Genomic DNA, 23663 nt, shown 5'->3' on the forward strand with positions numbered 1-23663 from the left:
TGGGAGGAATGTAACCGCTCTGCAGCATGTGAATTCTGATCTATTAATATTTTTACTTTAATTTACCGTATATAGTACCTAGAGATGATAATTACAGAATTCAACACGCCCTAAATATACTGATTTTGTACCTTGGATATAGGACATTAAACTGTAGCCAGGTGATAAGCTTTGATTTAGCCATGTATTCAGCTATTTCATGCAATTCCATAGGCTTTGAAAGGAGCGGCCAGTGCACATGAAGGACCACTATATAGCAAGAGGTCACTGCCGACAGTTCTGCCTTTATTGTGCAATTATCGTACTTTAGAACAACACCGCACTGTAATTTATACTACTATTGGACCTCTAGGCAGCACAGGGGCCTTTGGGACCCCGGAGACATCAAGTCCCAGAAGTGACAGCAAATCCCGCTCTCCTTACAGCGTCTACATTAATTACGACAAAGTACAAGGATGCAATAATGAATATATGCAGGTTATATTGGGTTAAATCAAAACTGGAGTCTTAGTATAACAAGCAAATACAGTATATAAATAACACACACAAATCAGACTGTACTGTTAACAACCTAATATGCTGTATCTTTTACCTTATGTATTGTGGAAGATACGCTCTGTATTTAAAGGCAAAGCGGGCCTAAAAAGGTGTTTCTAGTTTTAGTAAAAATGTTTAAAAATAAATTATTTTGTATTACCCAAATTGGTTAATGTCTACATACTTTCAACTAGGATTGTTTTTTCATTTCTATGTACTTCAATGGAAATCAACCTGTAGCTCTACTTGTTTGCATCAGGATCGGGAGTGGGCGCTACTATCGCAGGCTGCACTAATAATCCCCCTTCAGGGATACTTACTGGTTACTCAGCTTTCTGCAGGCTCTACTGCGCACGCACTCATATGTAGATGAAGCAACAAATAACGGTAAAAATAATGTGTACCATGTCCTTTTGTTGAATTCCATCCCACCCAATGCTCTATTCTTATCTCCCACTCTGCCTAGGATTACCGTGCAGTGACAGACCTACATGCGCACACAGCTCAGCTACAGCAGCTACACAGGCGCGCACACTCAACTTGTCATATCTCCAACAGAACCAGCAACGTCTGCTTCTGTCGCCAGGGCCACAATATTCGCTCTGCAGGCAGCGCTAGTGATAGAGATGTTGGAAACAGAAGCTCTGTACGGCGCAGGCTTTGTCCAGACACTAAGGTTATAGTGGCTCTGATCTGCAGTGCCGTCCAGTCTGGCAGTATATGTGTGTGCTCTCCAGCTATTAACTTCTGGGTTCAGCCAACTGGAAAGCATGACACCCTACTAAAGCTTCCAGCTTACTGCTGGAAGCAGTCAAATAAAGCTTTGTGCTTGCCTGGTTAAGGTTTGTGGTTTCTGCTCCAGTTTAGTATTTGTGTTTTCCTGTTTTGACCTCAGCTTGTTTATTGACGCTTCTCCTGCCTGACAATTTTGTACCTGTGCAGCCCTCTTGGTTTTGACCTGGCTACCCGACTATCTTTCTTGCCAGCTTGAATCACCGAACAGCAGCCGACTGTGACCCTTGCCCGGAAACCCTTTGTAAGTTCAGATCCATGTATAACGGTTAAAGGGTGAAGGCCAGGGCAACCCCGGGGTTTTGGGAAACGAAGTAGCTTGCACTAAGCCTGTTCATGGAAGCCATTTTAGAGCTGCCAAGCAACCACGGACTGTGTCATTCCACAGGTAAGCTACAACAGACAGACACACATATCCAATTGAATGAAAACACCAGAAAATCATATTTTTGACTCATCTGTCTGATTTGGTTCTCTTCATCTACTCACAGGCATATAACAAACTACTCTGTTGGGGTCAGGAGACCGTCGCTTGTCTCTACATTGCTGTGTGTACAGAGAATGCAAAATATGGCCAAGAGAAACCCTTTGTCGTTTGTAGATGGGATCAAAACTTGCATAAAAAAAAAAACTTGCATGGTAAATATGACCATGATGCAACATATCTGCCCATTCATTTCACTTCGTTAGCTGGAGCCAAAATACATGTATACTGTTGGATTTATAAATGCATATTGAGCATATACATTACTGTTCTACATGTACGAAATACTGCTATCACATCCAGGTAAATCACACGATAGTACACTGTTCTAAGACAAGACCGCGAACGCCACAGAATAAGTTACGAGTGGCAGAGCGCGGCTGTAAAAGATCCCCGCTCACTTTACACATTATATATTCTTTTAATTAAACTACTCATACAGTAATAATAATAAAAAGGAACATACCAACCCCCTTGTGAGCATCTCTGCTGGTAAACTCAATTGTCCCATTGTGGCATTTTTTTGGGTCTTCTTTATATTCTTTGTGCTTCCCATTGGGGCAGTATCTGTAAGAAAGTCCATAATCTGCAAGATAAACCTGGAAGCCGAGAACAGATAAATGAATAATGCTTTTGTCCTTTGGAAGTATAACCTTTATAATTAAGCCTTAAGAAACTTACAGGTTAAGGACAAGCTTTGATCTTCATTTTATTAAACCAAATGGTGCCTCAAGATAAAATATGCACATCTGGGGGCTATAACAGTTACCCTTCCACTTTACATCCTTCCCATCATAGTCATATCTGGTTTCTGAATTTAGCCATTTTTTTTTTCCCTCCCCTTTATCTCCCAAGTTTTCATCTCTCCAGGTGGGCATCTACACATCATAAACTGCAATGTGTCTTTTATGTGTCCTCGCAGTTTAGATCTTAGAAGCTCTCGCATTTCACCAAGATACTTTATCCGATTAGTACTTTTGGCTTTAATTGTGGAAAGGTTTGTAAAGTTTGTCATTTTCAACACACAAAGCAGAGCGGCAATATAGAATGCATAAAGTAATAAAAGAATAACATGAAGGCGGACAAAACATCATAAATTAGAATTTAAGGAGATTCATTTCCATAGGACCTCTCTTCTATAAAGACATCTTTTCAATATTTTTTTTTATTAGACAGAAATACATAAAAACTCCTAGACGTTAACAGGGTTGTTTAGTGGATAAAAGTTAGTTTTGAAAGTGTAAATGTAAATAAACTAGAAATGGCTGAAATGCCCACTAAGCCAGTTATCGGCTGAGCTTGATCATCCCCCCTCCATAAACTTTATTAGGAAGTCAGAGCTGAAAAATAAAAAAAAAATATGGAGGGTCCTGCTCTAGACAAAGTGGCACAACCATGTATTACACAGTTGCATTACATGGGAACATGGCCAAATTTAGGATCTACAATAGTTAATAACCGCTCTTCACATGTAAAGCGCCATGGAATAAAATGGCACTATAAAAAAATAAATAATAATAATCCAAAATCACAGGAGTAAGGACGACTCTTCCATACAACAGCGAGTCAGACCTAACGTCATCTTTGGGCACCAGTTGCCCCCTTGCTACCTGGAACCAATGTAAAGGAAGGGATCAATTTCAGCTCATAAACAAAATGCCAATCGACTGTATACAAGCCGACAGAAGAAGGTTTAACGTCTTGTTCACACCGGCAGAAAACAAACTGTATGGGGACAGAATGATTATTAATACCCCATACAGCCTCAATATTGGGAGCAGCACTCCCCCATTTACATGGGGCTGCTGACAATGATGATTTTTATGCTGGAAGAAAAATTTTGGTTGATCGTCAGCATGTCTTCAATTGTCAAGGATTAGGTTCTTCAGGCGCTCCTTAAAGGGAGTCTGTAAGCATAGAATGACTGTTCAAACAAAGACAAGGAGCTTTGTTCACCCTTGGTGGCGTGGCTAAACAGTTTAGTACACCTTATCGCCGATTTGTTGTCTATCCATCTCTGCCCAAATCAGGTGCTATAAAGCAAGAGATGTCAAAGAAGTGGGGGGCAGAGATCAAGGGGAAACAAGGAGGTGGGAAGGTGTACGGATAATGTTTGGCCTCACCAAGGGTGCACCAAGTGCCTCTACTTGGTTTGACCAGTCATTTTGTGCCGACAGGTCCATATATATCACCACACACACAGGGTAGAGTAGGGAAAAGAAGTAGGAGGAAGAAGGGGACGCACCTGAAATCTTAGCAGCTGGTGCAGTCATTGGCAGGAGCTGCAGACGATCGCCAAAAAGCAACCAAGGGGACTACCAAGGAATTTTATTTAAAACTTATTGAAAATCTCTATTAGATGAAAAGCACTTTAGGTGTTTAGGTGTTTAACCCCCAGCTCATCCACAGCTAAAATTCAATATTTATAGAAAACATCTGTAGACCCCCGTACACCGCTGTGGACCATGTTGGAGGTTTAGTAATGCTACTATAAAACAGAATTTAAAATTGCTGTGGGTTAAAAAAATAACAAAAAAAACGCATCTCTGTTTATGAGGTTAATCAGCGTTTACCACATACAATGTCCTTAAATTATTCTGCTGAAATTGCCTACCTGTTTTTTTTTTTTATTACGAAAATGCTATTTACTGCTGGGTGTGCTGCCGGGCGCACAATAGAAAAAAAATGTGAAAAGGAGTCAAAAACGATAAAGTCAATAAAGGAGGCAATGTTTTCATTCCCATTCAGATTTCCATAGCAGCTGCATATTCAAAGCAGCTCATTTTATTTGCTAAAATATGTTAAAACATGTTAAAATAGCAATGCATGGTTTTCCTGCTTGAAAATAAATCATCCCCCATTGTAAGCAAACCAATGGCATTATACACTGAAACATGTTTTATGGAGAGTCAGATTTGTTAATCTATGCTAATCTGCATAACACTTTCAAGCACTGAAAGAATACAGGGAATGAATCTCGCGCCTGGAAACTTGGGAAATCGCACTTCAGCTATAAATAGAGCTGTGGATCACGCCGAATAAAGCCCAGAAAAGCGGAATCAGCCGCAAAAATTAGGAACTGCAGAAATAACTGATGCCACTGAAATATGGTATAGGATTTATTTTTATTGCTCAATGTCAGTCATCTAGTTATAATAACATTAGCGCGATTGCTGCACTTCTCTTATGATCGTGTTCACAAATCAAGGGTAACCATGAAGTTGAAAACTGCTGTTACCCGAGTACATGTAGGATTATTATTAGTTTTATTTTTTTTTGTTTTTAAAGTGTACCTATCATTTCAGAATAAGCTGTACCGTGTGTACATGTAATAACACCATTTCTGGTTATTATATGACATATATTGCATTTTCAAGTCTCAGTGAGACATCTGTAATAGAGCTGGACGAACCCAAACCGTACAGTTCAGCGTCCGTACCAACCACCTACTGTTCAGGCACGGACTTTGAACACATTCATGCAAAATTTATTGAAATGATAGTGACCAAGTACTATCCCCTGCACTCAAACTATAAAGATGAGATGCCCACTGCAGGTCTATTATCGTCACAACCCTTGGAATTCAGTGTAGCAGGAGCTGCTCCTCACGGATTTCCCCCTCCCATATGGGACACAGCAGGGTGCAGCTCTCCCCTAGGTGTGAAGTCGAGAGGGCCTAGCTACGGCCGGTTTCACATTAGCGTTTCCCTGATCTGCGGCGGGCTGCGGACTTCCTCCGTGAAGCCCCGCCCTCAGCCGCTAGCTCCAATCAGCCAGTCTGCTGATAGTGGCTGTCTCTCTGCAGAGAACAGGGATGGTTTCACACTAGCGTTTACCTGATCTGCGGCGGGCTGCGGACTTCCTCCGTGACGCTCTGCCGCACCTCCGCCTACTTCGGCATGCGGCCTGCGTACCTATCTTTAACATTAGGTACGCAGGTAGTGCGGCTGTATGCGGATGCTGCCGCATGCGTCGTTTTGACGATGCGGCGACCAGCGTAGACGCAGCCTGTAGCATTTTTTTTTTTTCCGCATCGTCAAAACGACGTATGCGGCACCATCCGCATACAGCTGCACGACCTGCTTACCTAATGTTAAAGATAGGTACGCAGGCCGCATGCAGAAGTAGGCGGAGGTGCGGCGGAGCGTCACGGAGGAAGTCCGCAGCCCGCCACAGATCAGGTAAACGCTAGTGTGAAACCATCCCTGTTCTCTGCAGAGAGACAGCCATTATCAGCAGACTGGCTGATTACAGTAGTGTGCAGTTCCCTGCTGTTATGTCCCAGACAGAGGGGTGAGCAGTGAGGAGCAGCTCCTGTCACACCAGCAGGCCACTGGAATGTCTCCAGTCTGAGGTTTCAGGGGGCGTGGACTGCTCCCTGCTGGTAGCCCTGCAGTGAAGGAGACATTATCAGGGGGCTGCCTGCTACTAAAAATCGGGGCACGCAATGTTCCAGAGATGTGTGGGAGGGGAGCAATGAGAAGCAGCTCCTGTCAAACAGAAATAGAGGTGTTTTAAAGATAATAAAAGTGCACTGCTCATCTCATCTGTATAGTGGGCAGGGACACTACAACATTTGTCCTTATTTTACCACTTTAAAATGGTAAAATATCAAGATGTCCAAGTATTTTTTAAGACAATTGCATAATTGTATCCCAATAGTACATGCCCTGTCCATTGTATCACAAGGACAACATAGAAACATCAGCCAGAGGCGCTCCAATAACACGTTTATACAGTACCTCTTCATACAGAGTGCAGTCTGATGTCTAGCCTGCACCCATAGACTTTTATAGGTTAGCGCGATCCATGATGTAACTGTCATAAACGGAATAGCACTCTGATAGATCAGATGTGTTACCAAGCATGAGTAGAAGCGGCCAACAACATACAGGCTCAGGATGTCATCCACGTATCAGTCACAATGGAACAGGTTTATCAAGGGCTTGGTGTGCCATTATTAATAAATCTCCCCCATTATTCTTTCACAAGAAGCAGCTACTTAGTACAAACTAAACATCGTTACCTTGTCGGGATCCAAAGCGTGAAGTAGAATATTTCCTGCTTTAATATCACCGTGTACGTACTCATGTTCATGTATGTACTCCAGTATATCCAGCTGTAGCACAAGCAACACAAGGACAAGCTGAAAATACTGCGCAAGTCATGGGATTTATGTATGACTGTACACATGTACAAGTTTCCTACTAAATTATTCAGAAACGACGACGGAGTTCATTTATTCCATAATTCCTAACATTTTTACTTTTCGGCTCATTACATGGTCTCCAAAAATGATGGTGCTATAAAACATCTTCCTTCCCCCTTGAAGTTATCTTCTGACATTTCTCCATCATGCAAGTGAATAATTCCATGGTGAAATTCCCCTTTAGGGCATTCCCAAACCCTTCACTTACCATGCGGATGCCAATCTGCATTACGGTTTTTACAGGCAATCTGCCACCGTTGTTCATCTGCAACTTCTGAAGATCCGAGCCGAGGCGGTCTACCACCATGAATCTGTAATTGCTGATCGTGAGAAAAAGAAGAAGAAGGCGTAAGAAAAAAAATAAATAAAGAAATCTGCATGCAATACAACAATTGGAATAGGACATCCCAAAAGATTTTGTAACTCCAGGACGACACATACTCAGCTCTTAGATTGACGAGACAAATACAATGACAGATGGCCGGGAAGTGACCACAAAGGAACAATAACGAGAGTTATAATCTCAGGGAAACTTCCAGGATCATCAAGAGCCGCATCCATGACTACAGCTGTGTGAAAAAGTGTTTGCCCCCTTCCTGATTTCCTATTCTATTCCATGTTTGTCACATTTAAATATTTCAGATCAGCAAATTTAAATATTAGACAAAGATAGCACAAAATGCAGTTTTAAAATGAAGGTCTTTACTATTAAGGGAAAAAGAAATCCAAACCTACAGGGCACTGTGTGAAAAAATGATTGCCCCCTAAATCTAAACTTGTTGGGCCACCCTTAGAAGCAACAACCGCAATCAAGCGAGTGCGGAAGAGGAAGATCCACAGCACTAAATTTGATTGCAGAAAAATAAAATTTAGAGAGAACAAGAGTAAATATATATATATATATATATATATATATATATATATATATATATATATATATATATATATATATATATATATATATATATATATATATATATATATATATATATACATATACATATACACACACACATACATACATACATACATACACAAAACAGTGTCCACATTCTTTAAATACAGACAAACAAATCCCAAAACACCACACTGCAATGTGATGATAGCAAATCAGATGTGTCATTAGCCCTTTATGTTAAATGTACTTTAACCAGTTTAAGACACGGCCATTTATTTCATACAAGATGGTGGCTCGATTCTAATGCATCGGGTATTTTAGAATATGTATGTAGTTCATTTATGAAGTTTCAGAATAATGCAATTTATACACAGGATTCGGCCGGCCGCGACCAATTAGCGAAGCGTGGTTCAAATTCCGCGCCAATTCACGGGCGGACTGCACCTGTCGCTGATTGGTCACGCCCGGCCGCGAACAATCAGTGAAGCCTGGGCCGGCTCCAGGTTTTTGAGGGCCCCGGGCGAAAGAGTCTCAGTGGGCCTTCCTCTTTAAGGCTATGTGCACACGTTCAGGATTTCTTGCAGAAATTTCCTGAGAAAAACCTGAAATTTTCTGCAAGAAATCTGCATGCGTTTTTTGCGCCTTTTTTTGGCGGATTTATCCAGACATTTCCCAATGCATTATATAGTGGGAAATCCACAAAAAAAACCCGCAAAATTAATGAACATGCTGCGTTTTTTTTTTTTTACCGCACAGCCTTACACATACCACGATTCAGGATGCACAGGCCACGTAGCATATTGCTCAGCAACGTAGCATATAGCACAGACACGTAACATATAGCACAGCCAAGTAGCATATAGCACAGCCAAGTAGCATATTGCACAGAGACGTAGTATATAACACTGCCCATGCAGTATAAAACACAGGCCACGTAGTATAGAGCACAGCGATGTAGTATATTGCCCAGCCACGCAGTATATTGCACAGCCACGTAGTATATAGCACTGCCCACATAGTATATAGCACAGAGATGTAGTATATAACATAGCCCACGCAGTATCTAACACAGCCCACGTAGTATATAGCATTGTGGCACCATATCCCTGTTAAAAAAAGAATTAAAATAAAAAAATCATTATATACTCACCCTCCGTCGGCCCCCCGGATCCAGCCCAGGCATTTACCGATGCTCCGCGCGTCGCTCCGGTCCCAAGAGTGCATTGCGGTCTCGCGAGATGAAGACGTAGCGGTCTCGCGAGACCGCAATGCATGGACCTGTCACCGGAGCGTCGAGAGGAACGGGAAAGGCCTGGGCTGGATGCGGGGTGCCGACAGAGGGTGAGTATATAATGATTTTTTATTTATTTTTTTAATAACGTTTAACATTAGATCTTTTTACTATTGATGCTGCATAGGCAGCATCAATAGTAAAAAATTGGTCACGCAGGGTTAATAGCAGCGTTAACGGAGTGCGTTACACCACGGCATAATGCGGTCCGTTAATGCTGCCATTAACCCTGTGTAAGCGCTGACTGGAGGGGAGAATAGAGCGGGCACTGACGGCAGGAGAGTAGGGAGCAGCCATTTTTCCGCCAGACTGTGCCCGTCGCTGATTGGTCGTGGCTGTTTTGCTGCGACCAATCAGTGACTTGGGATTTCCATGAGAGACAGAAAGACGGAAGTGACCCTTAGACAATTATATAGTAGATTGATTTGTTCTTTTTGTAATGACTAGATAGACGCGAGTAACAGCAATTTGGACTGGGGAAGGGGGTTCTATTCAACTTTTAAATACCACTTTTATCCTATTTTCCATAAAGGGGGCTGCTATATTAAATATCAGCTTTAGGGGTAAATTCAATGTTACGGCTGCATAGTAAAGACGGAGTGAGTCTCCTAGGACCTGTTACACCCAGTGTAGGTGAGGGCTTGTTAAAAAAACAAATAAAAAAAAAAATACACACGCATATATATATATTTTATTATTATCATCATCATCATCATCATCATCATCATCAATTTCCTATAGGAGCAGTTTTGTGCTCAAGGGCATTGAACGTTTCCCTTTCTGAATATTGATGCAGGACAGGTATATAAGATGCATCAGTTGTATCCAGCTCAGGCGAAAAAAAAAAAAACAACCTGGCCAGACATAACCGTAATGCGAACCAGCCCTGAGCATTACTTGGAGCTTGATACTTTGCGCAGTGACTAACTGCAGTTTAACCCATTAGAATTATTAAATCCACAAGCCTCCATGAATATTACTAACCACAGATCCATTACAGAAATATCACTCAGACAGCTTTGCAACATGCTCACCTTGAATTATAATTTATTTCTCCGGTTCCCCAGTATCTGGGAATCCCTAAGTAGTCCAGTTTGTGACCATGAATCCATTTTTTAACTGAAATGAAAAGTTACAGAATAATGAAACAAAATACCCTGCCTACATAGCATCAGGAACATATTCATACCCCTCGTCCTAAGTGTATGCAAGCTGGATAGTGATACTGTGTAAGGCTGGAGTCACAATAGCGATTTTAAAAATCAGTCAATTTTGTTCCTCTAAAGTCAGACGAGTGCAATGCAAGTATAATCCGATTTTTCACACCTGGTCTTCACCAGTTTATGCTCCCTATCTAACTTCACAACCTTCCCTCTCCCTCTATCTGACCACCATCTACTCACTTTCTCATCCCGGTCCTCCTCACCTGTCACCCATGTCCAGCACCATGCGCACCCACGCAGGAACCTCGCACACCTAGACACTCACACACTCTCTGACTCTATCCTACTACTGTCCTCTATAGCCTCACTCCACAACACAGACACTGCCACTGTTTTCTACAATGCCACTCTTGCACCAGCTATTGACATTGTCGCCCCTGTCATGTATAGCAGAGTGCGACGAACCAATAGACAACCCTGGCACAATAACATCACTAAAAAGCTTCGGCAAGTATCGAGATTTGCAGAACGGCGTTGGAAGAAAACGCATTCACAAGATGATTTCACTGCACTCAAACAAGCAACACTGGTATTCAAATCAGCTCTCACCTCTGCTAAACAGACCTACTTCACAACCCTCGTATCTTCCTTATCCCACAACCCCAAACAGTTGTTCAACACTTTTAACTCCCTCCTCCGCCCACCACTGCCCCCTCCAAGTTCCCTAATCGTTGCTGAGGACTTTGCCACGCACTTCAAAAATAAGATAGACCAAACAAGGCAAGTCTTTGTTGTACAACCACCACAACCCCTTTGTATGAGAGACCAATGCCCAAACCCCATAACTTTACTCTCCAAAATCTCTGAAGAGGAGCTTGCTCATCTTCTCTCCAAATCACACCTCACTATTTGTGCACTTGACCCCATCCCATCCCACCTCCTCCCCAACCTCACCACCACCCTAATCCCATCCCTAACACATCTCTTCAACCTTTCACTAACTTCTGGTACCTTCCCCTCTGCCTTCAAACATGCCACAATCACAACTATCCTCAAAAAGCCATCCCTTGACCCAAGCGGTATGTCCAGCTATCGCCCCACATCTTTGCTCCCATTTGCATCCAAATTCCTTGAGCAACACGTCCATGCTGAACTTTTCTCTCACTTTGCATCTAACGCTCTCTTCGACAGCCTACAATCTGGCTTCCGTCCCCACTAGGGTTGAGCGAAACGGATCGTTCATTTTCAAAAGTCGCCGACTTTTGGCAAAGTCGGGTTTCATGAAACCCGACCCGATCCCTGTGTGGGGTCGGCCATGCGGACGCGACTTTCGCGCCAAAGTCGCGTTTCGTATGACGCGCTTGGCGCCATTTTTTTCAACCAATGAGGTTTAGCATTTAGCATTTCCTACTCCCATACCAGATCTTCATCTCGCCCGCTCTCTGTTGGAGTCCCCCAAGGCTCTGTCCTAGGACCCTTACTCTTCTCAATCTATACATTCGGCCTGGGACAACTCATAAGGTCCTATGGCTTCCAGTACCATCTATATGCCGTTGACACTCAGATCTACCTCTCTGGCCCAGATGTCACCTCTCTGCTCTCCAGAATCCCAGAGTGTCTATCAGCCATATCCTCCTTCTCCTCTCGCTTCCTCAAGCTCAATGTGGACAAATCTGAACTCCTTATCTTTCCTCCATCACACATATCTTCCCTACCTGATTTATCTATCAAAATAAATGAAATCACACTTTCCCCTGTCCCCAAAATCCGCTGCCTCGGAGTAACCCTTGACTCTGCCCTGTCCCTTCAAACCGCACATCCAAGCTCTCGCCACCTCCTGTCGCCTCCAGCTCAAAAATATTTCCAGAATCCGTCCTTTCCTCAACCCTCACTGTACCAAAATGCTCGTGCATGCCCTCATCATCTCCCGCCTGGACTACTGCAACATACTCCTCTGTGGCCTACCTTCTAACACTTTCGCACCCCTCCAGTCCATCCTTAACTCTGCTGGCCATCTAATTAATCTCTCTCCTCACTACACTCCTGCTTCCCCTCTTTGCAAATCCCTTCACTGGCTCCCAATTTCCCAGCGTATCCAGTTTAAATTACTAACACTGACCTACAAAGCAATCCATAATCTTTCTCCTCCGTATATTTCCACACTAATCTCTCAATATTGTCCCTCACGTAATCTCCGGTCCTCCCAAGACCTCCTCCTCTCCTCTACACTTATTCGCTCCTCACCCAATCGTCTCCAAGACTTCTCCCAAATATCTCCATCATCTGGAATTCAGTGCCCCAACACATCCGGTTATCCACTACTTTTGGATCCTTCAAAAGAAACCTGAGAAACCCACCTCTTCAAAGAAGCTTACAGCCTGTAAAGACCACACGGCCACCTCAACACCATTGGAGCTCCTGCAACCCTCGACCTACTGTCTCCTTCCCCATAATCCTGTAGAATGTAAGCCCGCAAGGGCAGGGTCCTCTTCCCTCTGTACCAGTCTGTCATTGTTAGTTTGTTTACTATAAGTGATATTTGTATTTTGATGTAACCCCTTCTCATGTACAGCACCATGGAAATAATGGTGCTATATAAATAAATAATAATAATATTATAAACTTCATAAAAGAACACTGCTTATGAGGGCTTACAGGTGCTGGCCTTCCTTCATATGGGACAAACCTGATGGCGGGGTCCCTTTAAGAGTTATTTGCAATCATGTTACGTGGAACAGTTATTGAAGTATGAAAGGAGAAAAAAAATAACACCCTCAGAAATTATGTTGCGCAGCATATTAAATACTTAGAACACGTTGCCTACCATCATCTTGTTTTGCTGCTCTTTGATAAAACTTTAATTCACAAAACAATGGCCCATTTTTGAAGTTTTCCTAGAAATAAAAAAATTTAAAAAAAAAAAAAAAAAAAAAAAAAAAAAAAAACACACGTTAGCTTAACATAGGGTTTCTGAAACTTTTTGTGGTCAAACCTGTATAGCAGCACTACCGCCCCAGCCCCACAAAGCAAATAGAACAATGCAGAGGAAACGGCAGCAGCATTGTCCTCCTGCCCATCCTCTCTCCACTGATGGTCCTGTTCACATTCCAACCCCTTCCCCCCACTGGCAATGACATGGTTACAAGAAAATGTAAATCCTATGGTCGGATGGTTGCCATGTAAAATCGATCATTGTTTACCCTGCATGTATGTGGTGCTGAGCGCTTCCACCCACCGACATGGGCATGGTGCCAGGCCACAACTGAGGAAAAGGGGAAAGGAACTTCTGGAAGACTACTGGTAAAAAGAGGTTGGACAGAACACTAGGCTGCTGAGCAAGGTTCTTTAGTGATAAACAGTGTCTACATTTGGTGGTTATCCAATATCCAGGAGTAAATTTGTCTGGGTCGGCCTCCACCGTTTCTGGGTGTAATGGTGGCCAAATGTCACACCGGCTTAGCCAGCCGGCAGGTCGTCCTCAGCAAAACAAAAAGTTGTGAAAGGGATGCAGGATCAGCCTGTCTCAATAAGGAGTGTCCAGACCTCAGGTGCAGTAGGATGAAGAACTCGCTTTTACTGGAGCAGATGATGATGTTTACGGCTCTCTAGTTATTCAGTACACCGAGCCAACAGCTCCTCTTGGTGTGATGAACCCAGCTCTTTTCTGGCAATGGGTAGTAGCTCCTCACCCCCCATGGCATCTAGCACTATATGTGCACTATAACTTCGCCTCTTAGCCTGGACCTTGGCATCCATGGCCCCTCAGGCTCAGCTCTCTTCCCACCGCTGACAACTAAGGATTATGTTAAGACTTCAATTGTCTGAAGCCTTCTGACAGTTGGGCACTTCTTGAACCGCGCAGGACATTATGTTCCAGGCAGCTGCACGGGTGCTTAGTAGTTCTCCTGTAGTGGCTGCTATCCAGACATTTGTGACACCCGTCTTTGCAAGGTGACACATAATATTTTACTATGGACCTAAGAACTAACTAGTTGCTAACTAACTGCCTCTTCTACCCAGCACAGATCTGTCGGCACAAAAACAGTCACAGACTGATTCTGCAGCTTCCGGTGAAATGTCAGCAGAGCAGCAGCTTCTCTTCCTTGCTGTTAATAGGGCGTGACAGCCGACATCATGCTGATTGACAGATATCCATCCGCTGCCTGGATACAGAAATCAGCATGACGTCGGTACTCATATCCCACTGACACAGCAGCCCAGAAGAAGAGCTGCTCTGTTGACATGGAGCAGATGAATCACCAGCAGGATCAGTCAGTAACCGTCCTGTGCCAGATAGAACAGGAAGTTAGTGGTCAAGTTGTTGGGTTTTTTTGCAGCCAAAAAACTAATATAGTCCTGGATAGCTCCTTTAAAAGGCATATCCAAACCATCCTCCATTACCCAGAACAAACAGCTTTCATGCTTTTCAAAAGGCTTCTTTCCTACCCTCTGATTTAGCAGAGGCCGCTCATCTCAAAATTAAGGACATCCAACATGGAAACAGGTTATTCAAGGTGGACAACCCTTTTAATAATAGAATTTAAAGGCAGAGGAAGGGAGAAAAAAAAACACACACACACACACACACACACACACACACACACACAAAAATGCCAAATTACCACTTTAATGACGTAGGCAGCCTCATCAGGAACGGTCACGTCACAATCTGCAAATGCTTAAAAAAACAAACAAAAAAACAAACAAAGAAGAATGCAGTATGTAAATATATGGTGCACCAAAGAAGGACACACTGCACCATCACACCGTACCCACCCTCCCATTTTCTCTGGCGTGGCAATGTCTATGACTGGGCATCATGGCGGGCAGCATATGGCCCCCCCGGCCACAAGTTGTGCAGAAGATGTAACTGGGCTGATTTTTAGTATCAAACACAACAAATGTACAAGGCTTTACAGGAGCAAACTAGGAATCTGCTGCGATCCCCACATACAATTGATCTGGGGTTCATATTGGGGGCAATGTGTCCATACCTAAGAGCCATGGTCCTTCGGGACGTACACTGCACCCTGACGGGGGGCTCTATAGGATGGTGGGCATCAATGCGTGCTATTACAGGTATTTGGAGACATGCGCCAATATCGACTCCGTTCCTTCCCGCTCCATATCCCGACTGCCCGTATTGTGTAATATTGGCAAATTAACACATTATTACCTGAATATATTAAGCCGAATCCCCCTTGGCCGAGCTTTCGGCCCAGCCTCCACGACTTTTTGCATGTGTCTGCTATGATGAGACCCTCCGGCAGAGGAGCAGGTAGTTGGCTTCTTCTTATCGGCATTTTTTTTTTTTTTTTTTTTTTTAATTCTTGAAAACCTTAAAGGAGAACTGATTGTAAAGAAGAAATAACAGGCGTCAATACAAACATTTCCACTCAGCGATAACTATCAGAAATAGGAAAGCCCCTTGTATTCCCTCCGAGTACAGAACGCAGGAGCAGCTCCCGTCCTCCTATTATGTGGAATATTTCAATAACAGCACATTTATACAAAGGGTCTTCGAGTGCCGAGTTCATTTTCTTTCTCCATCTAATCCGCCCGCTGTAAAACTACTTTACTGAAACAATATCGTTATCGACAAAGAGCTGAACTCTAAAACCAGGTCTAGAAAGGGACTTCAATGGCCGGGCTGATAGGATTGTATTCCTCGAGTCGTACTCCAGACCGGTAAAAGTGGCGCGGTCGGATCCACACAAGATTAAATCCTGATCTCAGCTGTGGTAAAATGTCACCGCGACTCCCAAAAGTCGCATTGAACAGCAACTTGGCGGCCACATTGGTACACAGCATGCCCATCATCGGGACGGTCTAACTTCGGAAGCAGTACATGTCAGTGAAGCTGTGACTGGCGGTGGTCCGGAGACTGGAACCCACCCCACACAATATAGCAGCGGCTGTAGCCTTTCTGCGGCAAGGGCAACATCTGTAAGGAGTTTGTAGGTTCTCCCCGTGTTATGGTGGGTTTCCTCCGGGTCCATCCCAAAGACAAAGCAGTAGGGAAATTAGACTGAGCCCCAATGGGGACAGTGATGATGTCTGTAAGTGCTGTAGGATGTGGCTATAGTAGCGACCACAATAAATCATTACATTTACGAGCCCCCACACCCCAGAAGACAGAATGTATACCTCCAACAAAAAGCCCACAAGGCATCTCACGGCTTTCATCGCCATCAAGCACTCCGCTAGCTGCTGCCTGGCATTAGTAGGGGTCACTCACAGGAGGAATTTGTCATGCCCTTTGTTGCTAGGGAAGACACGTGACCCCCCAATATATCATTGTCCCTTCGTTACACAGGAAGGATCACCTCTTAATAAATTTGGTGAAACGCCAAGCTGACAAAGATGGCCACTATAGCTCCTGGCATGGCTGGGAATTATATTACATCTGACAGGCCCTCTCCACCTAAGCCCCTCTTACTTGCTTAGGAAGGAACATTGATGAAAGAGCTGCTCATTTTAGCTCCATAATTAGCATTCAGGCCTTCATCAATTTCTGCTCGGTTACAGTGGAGTCACCTATCTCACCGCAGTCACGGCAGAGCCACCATCACACCGGTCAGAGCAATGTCCGCCTTCACTTACTACAGGAGCCCCTGGTGGAAGCAGCTCTGCACGTTCTTTCCCTCAGGCGTCATAGCGGGGTCTCACCTTTATACCACTCACCACATCAGGGTCTTTCCTCCTGCTCTCCAGAAGCCACAGCAGAGACAACCATCATGGCCAGGTCGTGTCCCTAGGATTCCGCCAAGTCACCAACTTGCACCAATATTTCAAACCTGCCCCCTTCTATTCAGAGCAATGATTGCCCCCTTTCCCCACCACTGGTAGTCACATGGCCTCCTGCTTTCACCCTACAGATGCCACCAACAGAGGTCTCCCCTCCAACAGTCACATTTCCCCCGGAGTTCCCCGAGGGGCAGAGAAGTCAGGAGTGGTTGCAGAGGTCTACCTTGTTCCAAAACAGCACCCCCCACAATCAGTCACAGCTCCTCGGGGCTCAGGACAAGTCTGCAGTCTCTCTATGTGACTCCAGAATGCCAAGTCGTGACCCGCTGGCACGTGGGGGGCGCACTGGCACGATTCCCCCGAGCAGACAGCCTGGTGACCTCTGAGGACTGGACTGCCCACCTTTGCTCAGTAGGAGAGTAGAGAAACGTCAGATGAGTCCGGCCAGACGTGACCACAGATACCCACATCCCACACAAGCGGCCCCGTGGGCACCCACCCGCAGCGTGGAATCGTGACAGTGCGCACACATCACGCTGTCACAAGTCATCAGTCACATAGAAAGACTGCAGACTTCTGTCTCAAGTCTAGAGAGCCCCTGTAAGGCCGTGTTCACAAGTCGCGGAAAATTACTGGTGGGGATAGGATTCAAAACCCACAACCCAATCTGCAGGAGTTACATAGCACTGAATAGGAAGAAATGGCAGTGAAAATCCACACTGCAGACATGGATTTCTGATTTTAGTGTGGGGTTTTTTTTTAACGGCCACAATGTATTAATTGGATATGGAAAACCCAATGTAGATTGCTGCACATATGTGGGGAAGAGTAAAAACTGCAAAGTGTGTACTGAGCCTGCGCGCAGCCCCAATAGTCACAGCAGGACCCCCAGCGGCCTCGGCTCTCCCTGCGCCCTCTGCTGGCCGGAAGCTGCATGTTATAATATACCGCACTCTTCAGGCAGCTCCCGGTCCTGCACCGACCTCACGCAGCAGCAGGGCCGTCTATGACAGCGCGGATGGAGCCGCCGTACAGCCTCCCGGCACACACTGGTCCTCAGACCTCCGACCACCACGGCGGGAGCGTCACTACTTACACCGGAGTCTTCCTCCCTCTCAGTCCCGCGCTCTCCGCCGCGGATGATCCAGCAGCTCCGGGACACACAAGTGTAACTTTTATGAAAGCGTCTCTCAAATTGGGGGAACTCCACTGAGTCACGTGACCGCTGTCAGGCACCATCAGCAAAGAGCCGTACCCTGCACACAGGACAGAGGCAGCGTCTGCAAAGTGCTGCGCTCAGCGGGCGGGGAAACCTCAGCCGGGGAAGAGAAGCCTAGATCTGAGAAATGAAAGTGAGGAGAGAAAAGAAAGTGAGAAGAGAAAGTGAGGAGAAAGTGAGGAGAGAGGAGAAAGAGGAGAGAAGAGACAGTGAGGAGAGAAAGAAAGTGAGGAGAAAGTGAGGAGAGAAAGAAAGTGAGGAGAGAAGAGAAAGTGAGGAGAGAGGAGAAAGTGAGGAGAAAGTGAGGAGAGAGGAGAAAGTGAGGAGAGAAGAGAAAGTGAGAAGAGAAAGTGAGGAGAAAGTGAGGAGAGAGGAGAAAGAGGAGAGAAGAGACAGTGAGGAGAGAAAGAAAGTGAGGAGAAAGTGAGGAGAGAAGAGACAGTGAGGAGAGAAAGAAAGTGAGGAGAAAGTGAGGAGAGAAAGAAAGTGAGGAGAGAAGAGAAAGTGAGGAGAGAGGAGAAAGGAGAAAGTGAGGAGAGAGGAGAAAGTGAGGAGAGAAGAGAAAGTGAGAAGAGAAAGTGAGAAGAGAAAGTGAGGAGAGAAAGAAAGTGAGGAGAGAAGAGAAAGTGAGGAGAGAGGAGAAAGTGAGGAGAGAGGAGAAAGTGAGGAGAGAGGAGAAAGTGAGGAGAGAGGAGAAAGTGAGGAGAGAGGAGAAAGTGGGGAGAGAGGAGAAAGTGGGGAGAGAGGAGAAAGTGAGGAGAGAGGAGAAAGTGAGGAGAGAAGAGAAAGAGAAGAGAAAGTGAGGAGAGAAAGAAAGTGAGGAGAGAAGAGAAAGTGAGGAGAGAGGAGAAAGTGAGGAGAGAGGAGAAAGTGAGGAGAGAAGAGAAAGTGAGGAGAGAGGAGAAAGTGGGGAGAGAGGAGAAAGTGAGGAGAGAGGAGAAAGTGGGGAGAGAGGAGAAAGTGAGGAGAGAGGAGAAAGTGAGGAGAGAGGAGAAAGTGAGGAGAGAGGAGAAAGTGAGGAGAGAGGAGAAAGTGAGGAGAGAGGAGAAAGTGGGGAGAGAGGAGAAAGTGGGGAGAGAGGAGAAAGTGGGGAGAGAGGAGAAAGTGAGGAGAGAAGAGAAAGTGAGGAGAGACGAAAAAGGGGAGAGAAAAGAGAGTGAGGAGAGAAGAGAAAGGGAGGAGAGAGGAGAAAGTGAGGAGAGAAGAGAAAGTGAGGAGAGAGGAGAAAGTGAGGAGAGAGGAGAAAGTGAGGAGAGAGGAGAAAGTGGGGAGAGAGGAGAAAGCGAGGAGAGAAGAGAAAGTGAGGAGAGACGAAAAAGGGGAGAGAAAAGAGAGTGAGGAGAGAAGAGAAAGTGAGGAGAGAAAAGAAAGTGAGAGAGGAGAAAGTGAGAGAGGAGAAAGTGGGGAGAGAACAGAAAGAGAGGAGAGAAAAGAAAGTGAGATAAGAGAAAGTGAGGAGAGAGAAAGTGAGAAGAGAAAAGAAAGTGAGAGAGGAGAAAGTGAGGAGAGAAATGAAGTGAGGAGAGAAGAGAAAGAGAGGAGAAAGTGAGGAAAGAAAAAGTGAGGAGAGAAATGAAAGTGAGGAGAGAAGAGAAAGGGAGGATAGAAGAGAAAGGGAGTAAAGTGGAGAAAGTGAGGAGAGAGGAGAAAGTGAGGGGAGAAGAGAAAGTGAGGAGAGAAGAGAAAGTGAGGAGAGAGGAGAAAGTGAGGAGAGAGGAGAAAGTGGGGGGAGAAGAGAAAGTGAGGAGAGAAGAGAAAGTGAGGAGAGAAAAGAAGGTGATGAGAGAAATGAAAGGGAGGAGAGAAATGAAAGTGAGGAGAAAGTGGGGAGAGAAGAGAAAGGGAGGAGAGAGGAGAAAGCGAGGAGAAAGCGAAGAGAGGAGAGAAAAGAAAGTGAGGAGAGAAGAGAAAGAGGAGAAAGGAGAGAAGAGAAAGGGAGGAGAGAGGAGAAAGTGAGGAGAGAGGAGAAAGTGGGAAGAGAGGAGAAAGTGGGGAGAGAGGAGAAAGTGGGGAGAGAGGAGAAAGTGAGGAGAGAAGAGAAAGTGAGGAGAGACGAAAAAGGGGAGAGAAAAGAGAGTGAGGAGAGAAGAGAAAGGGAGGAGAGAGGAGAAAGTGAGGAGAGAAGAGAAAGTGAGGAGAGAGGAGAAAGTGAGGAGAGAGGAGAAAGTGAGGAGAGAGGAGAAAGTGAGGAGAGAGGAGAAAGTGGGGAGAGAGGAGAAAGCGAGGAGAGAAGAGAAAGTGAGGAGAGACGAAAAAGGGGAGAGAAAAGAGAGTGAGGAGAGAAGAGAAAGGGAGGAGAGAGGAGAAAGTGAGGAGAGAAGAGAAAGTGAGGAGAGAAAAGAAAGTGAGAGAGGAGAAAGTGAGGAGAGAGGAGAAAGTGGGGAGAGAACAGAAAGAGAGGAGAGAAAAGAAAGTGAGATAAGAGAAAGTGAGGAGAGAGAAAGTGAGAAGAGAAAAGAAAGTGAGAGAGGAGAAAGTGAGGAGAGAAGAGAAAGAGAGGAGAAAGTGAGGAAAGAAAAAGTGAGGAGAGAAGAGAAAGGGAGGATAGAAGAGAAAGGGAGTAAAGTGGAGAAAGTGAGGAGAGAGGAGAAAGTGAGGGGAGAAGAGAAAGTGAGGAGAGAAGAGAAAGTGAGGAGAGAGGAGAAAGTGAGGAGAGAGGAGAAAGTGGGGGGAGAAGAGAAAGTGAGGAGAGAAGAGAAAGTGAGGAGAGAAAAGAAAGTGATGAGAGAAATGAAAGGGAGGAGAGAAATGAAAGTGAGGAGAAAGTGGGGAGAGAAGAGAAAGGGAGGAGAGAGGAGAAAGCGAAGAGAGGAGAGAAGAGAAAGAGGAGAAAGGAGAGAAGAGAAAGGGAGGAGAGAGGAGAAAGTGAAGAGAGAAAAGAAAGTGAGGAGAGAAGAGAAAGAGGAGAAAGGGAGGAGAGAGGAGAAAGGGAGGGGAGAAGAGGAAGTGAGGAGAGAAGAGAAAGCGAGGAGAGAAGAGAAAGCGAGGAGAAAGGGAGGAGAAGAGAAAGTGAGGAGAGAAAAGAAAGTGAGGGGATAGGAGAAAGTGAGGAGAGAAGAGAAAGTGAGGAGAGAAGAGGAAGTGAGGGGAGAGGAGAAAGTGAGGAGAGAAGAGAAAGTGAGGGGAGAGGAGAAAGTGAGGAGAGAAGAGAAAGTGGGTGGAGAGGAGAAAGTGAGGATAGAAGAGAAAGTGAGGGGAGAGGAGAAAGTGAGGAGAGAAGAGAAAGTGAGGGGAGAGGAGAAAGTGAGGAGAGAAGAGGAAGTGAGGAGAGAAGAGGAAGTGAGAAGAGAAAGTGAGAAGAGAAAGCGAGGAGAGAAGAGAAAGAGGAGAAAGTGAGGAGAGAAATGAAAGCGAGGAGAGAAGAGAAAGTGAGGAGAAAAATGAAAGTGAGGGGAGAAGAGAAAGTGAGGAGAGAGGAGCTTCTGTGTGAAAGGAGCAGGTCTATTAAAGACTTGTGCAAAACAAGAAAACCCAGTGGCATTTTAAATGCAAGTTGTGGGATACTAAGCAGTACCCCACCATAATCCAAATATTGTGAACTCCATTATACAATTCAAAAATAAGAGAGAAACCGGAGTAGGCAATATATAATAATAAAGGTAAAAAGGTATACATTTTATTAGAACATACGTTTAAAAGAATCAAACATGACAAACAACAGGACAAGCACAAGATGATACACTCGGGGCAATGTGCACAGAGTAGTAATAACAGCTAGTGATAATCTATAATAGGGATAAGCTGTGTAGATCTAAAAAGGCAAGCCCGGCCACAACCTAAATATAAGGGTACTAGATGGTGGCCCGATTCTAACGCATCAGGTATTCTAGAATATGTATGTATATAGCAGCCACATAGTATATAGCACAGGCAACGTAGTATATAGGAGCCATGTAGTATATAGCATACAAATAGTACGTGGCCTGTGCTATATACTATGTGGCTGCTATATACATATTGTAGAATACCCGATGCGTTGTATATAACGCAGCCCACGCAGTATCTAACAGGCCACGTAGTATACAGCAGCCATGTAGTATATAGTACTGCCCACGTAGTATATAGCAGCCATGTAGCCAACGCAGCCCACGCAGTATTTTGCAGTATGGGCACATATCCCTTTTAAAAAAAAAAGAATTAAAATAAAAAATAGTTATATACTCACCCACTGGGATCCAACGGCACTGTGGCGATGGGCGTGCGGCTGCCGCCATCTTCCGTTCCCAGGATGCATTGTGATATTACCCAGACGACTTAGCGGCGAGACCGCTAAGTCTTCTGGGTAATTTCGTAATGCATCTCTGGGACCGGAAGCTGGCGGAAGGCGCGAGCGCATCCTCGGACTACGGAGGGTGAGTATAGCAGGGTTTTTTTTTATTATTATTTTTAACATATTTTTTTTACTATTGATGCTGCATAGGCAGCATCAACAGTAAAACGTTGGGGACACACAGGGTTAATAGCAGTGGTAACGGAGTGCGTAACCCGCGGCATAACGCGGTCCGTCACCGCTGGCATTAACCCTGTGTGAGCGGTGACCGGAGGAGAGTATGGAGTGAGCGGGCGCCGGGCAGTGACTGCAGGGGCGTAGGGAGGGACTAATCGGACTGTTCCCGTCGCAGATTGGTCGCGGCAGCCATGACAGGCAGCTGGAGAGACCAATCAGCGACTTGGATTCCATGACAGACAAAGGCCGCGACCAATGAATATCCGAGACAGACAGAAAGACGGAAGTGACCCTTAGACAATTATATAGTAGATGTGCACACGATGCGGATTTTGCTGCGGATCCGCAGCAGTTTTCCATGAGTTTACAGTACAATGTAAACCTATGGGAAACGAAATCCGCAGTGCACATGCTGCGGAAAAGCAGCGTTTTATTTTCCGCAGCATGTTAATTCTTTGTGCGGAATCCGCAGCGTTTTTACACCTGCTCCAATAGAAAACTGCAGATGTAAAACCGCAGCGGAATCTGCAATAGAAACCGCGATAAATCTGCGGGGAAAACCCGCAGCGGTTTTACACTGCGGATTTATCAAATCCGCTGCGGAAAAATCCGCAGTGGAGCTTTCTACGTGTGCACATACCCTAAGTGTGAGATAGCCAGAATAAATCGCCACAAAATGGAATAAATAGTCAATAAATGAGGGCAGAGCTTACCAGAATTGTGCACAGACCTAGAGGCAGATGGCAGGAGCCCCGACGCGCGTTTCGCGTCCACACTGGCCGCTTTCTCAAGCTTCAACTCAATCCACAAAAAATCAAGTCCCCACTCAGGTTCTTCACCTGTCAATGAAAACATAGCAGGCTGACATGTTATTGG

At 45.0% G+C, this 23663-nt stretch overlaps 2 protein-coding genes across 4 annotated transcripts in view; one reads left to right on the forward strand and one right to left on the reverse strand.

Annotated features, from left to right (window-relative positions):
- VRK2 (VRK serine/threonine kinase 2) overlaps nt 1-18835 on the reverse strand; it is a 95989-nt gene extending 77154 nt beyond the window's left edge. Inside the window, exons 1-8 of one of the 3 annotated variants that reach the window (XM_069768908.1) lie at nt 18218-18835; nt 15551-15724; nt 14997-15052; nt 13199-13268; nt 10246-10330; nt 7231-7342; nt 6840-6932; nt 2280-2412 (exon numbers count right to left, since the gene is read on the reverse strand). In XM_069768908.1, the coding sequence (XP_069625009.1) occupies nt 2280-2412; nt 6840-6932; nt 7231-7342; nt 10246-10330; nt 13199-13268; nt 14997-15052; nt 15551-15677 (676 nt within the window). In that variant the 5' untranslated portion in view covers nt 15678-15724; nt 18218-18835. The remainder of the gene's footprint in view (nt 1-2279; nt 2413-6839; nt 6933-7230; nt 7343-10245; nt 10331-13198; nt 13269-14996; nt 15053-15550; nt 15725-18217) is intronic. The other 2 variants (XM_069768909.1, XM_069768910.1) reach the window with 2 other exon arrangements.
- A 1077-nt stretch (nt 18836-19912) lies between these two features.
- Nucleotides 19913-21379, forward strand: LOC138637675 (trichohyalin-like). The gene is made up of 2 exons (XM_069726517.1): nt 19913-20292; nt 20407-21379. The coding sequence occupies exons 1-2, from the start codon at nt 19913-19915 to the stop codon at nt 21377-21379; spliced, it is 1353 nt and encodes a 450-aa protein (XP_069582618.1).
- The last annotated feature ends 2284 nt before the right edge of the window (nt 21380-23663 follow it).

This window comes from Ranitomeya imitator, chromosome 5 (genome assembly GCF_032444005.1).
Source record: "Ranitomeya imitator isolate aRanImi1 chromosome 5, aRanImi1.pri, whole genome shotgun sequence".
Lineage (NCBI taxonomy): Eukaryota > Metazoa > Chordata > Amphibia > Anura > Dendrobatidae > Ranitomeya > Ranitomeya imitator.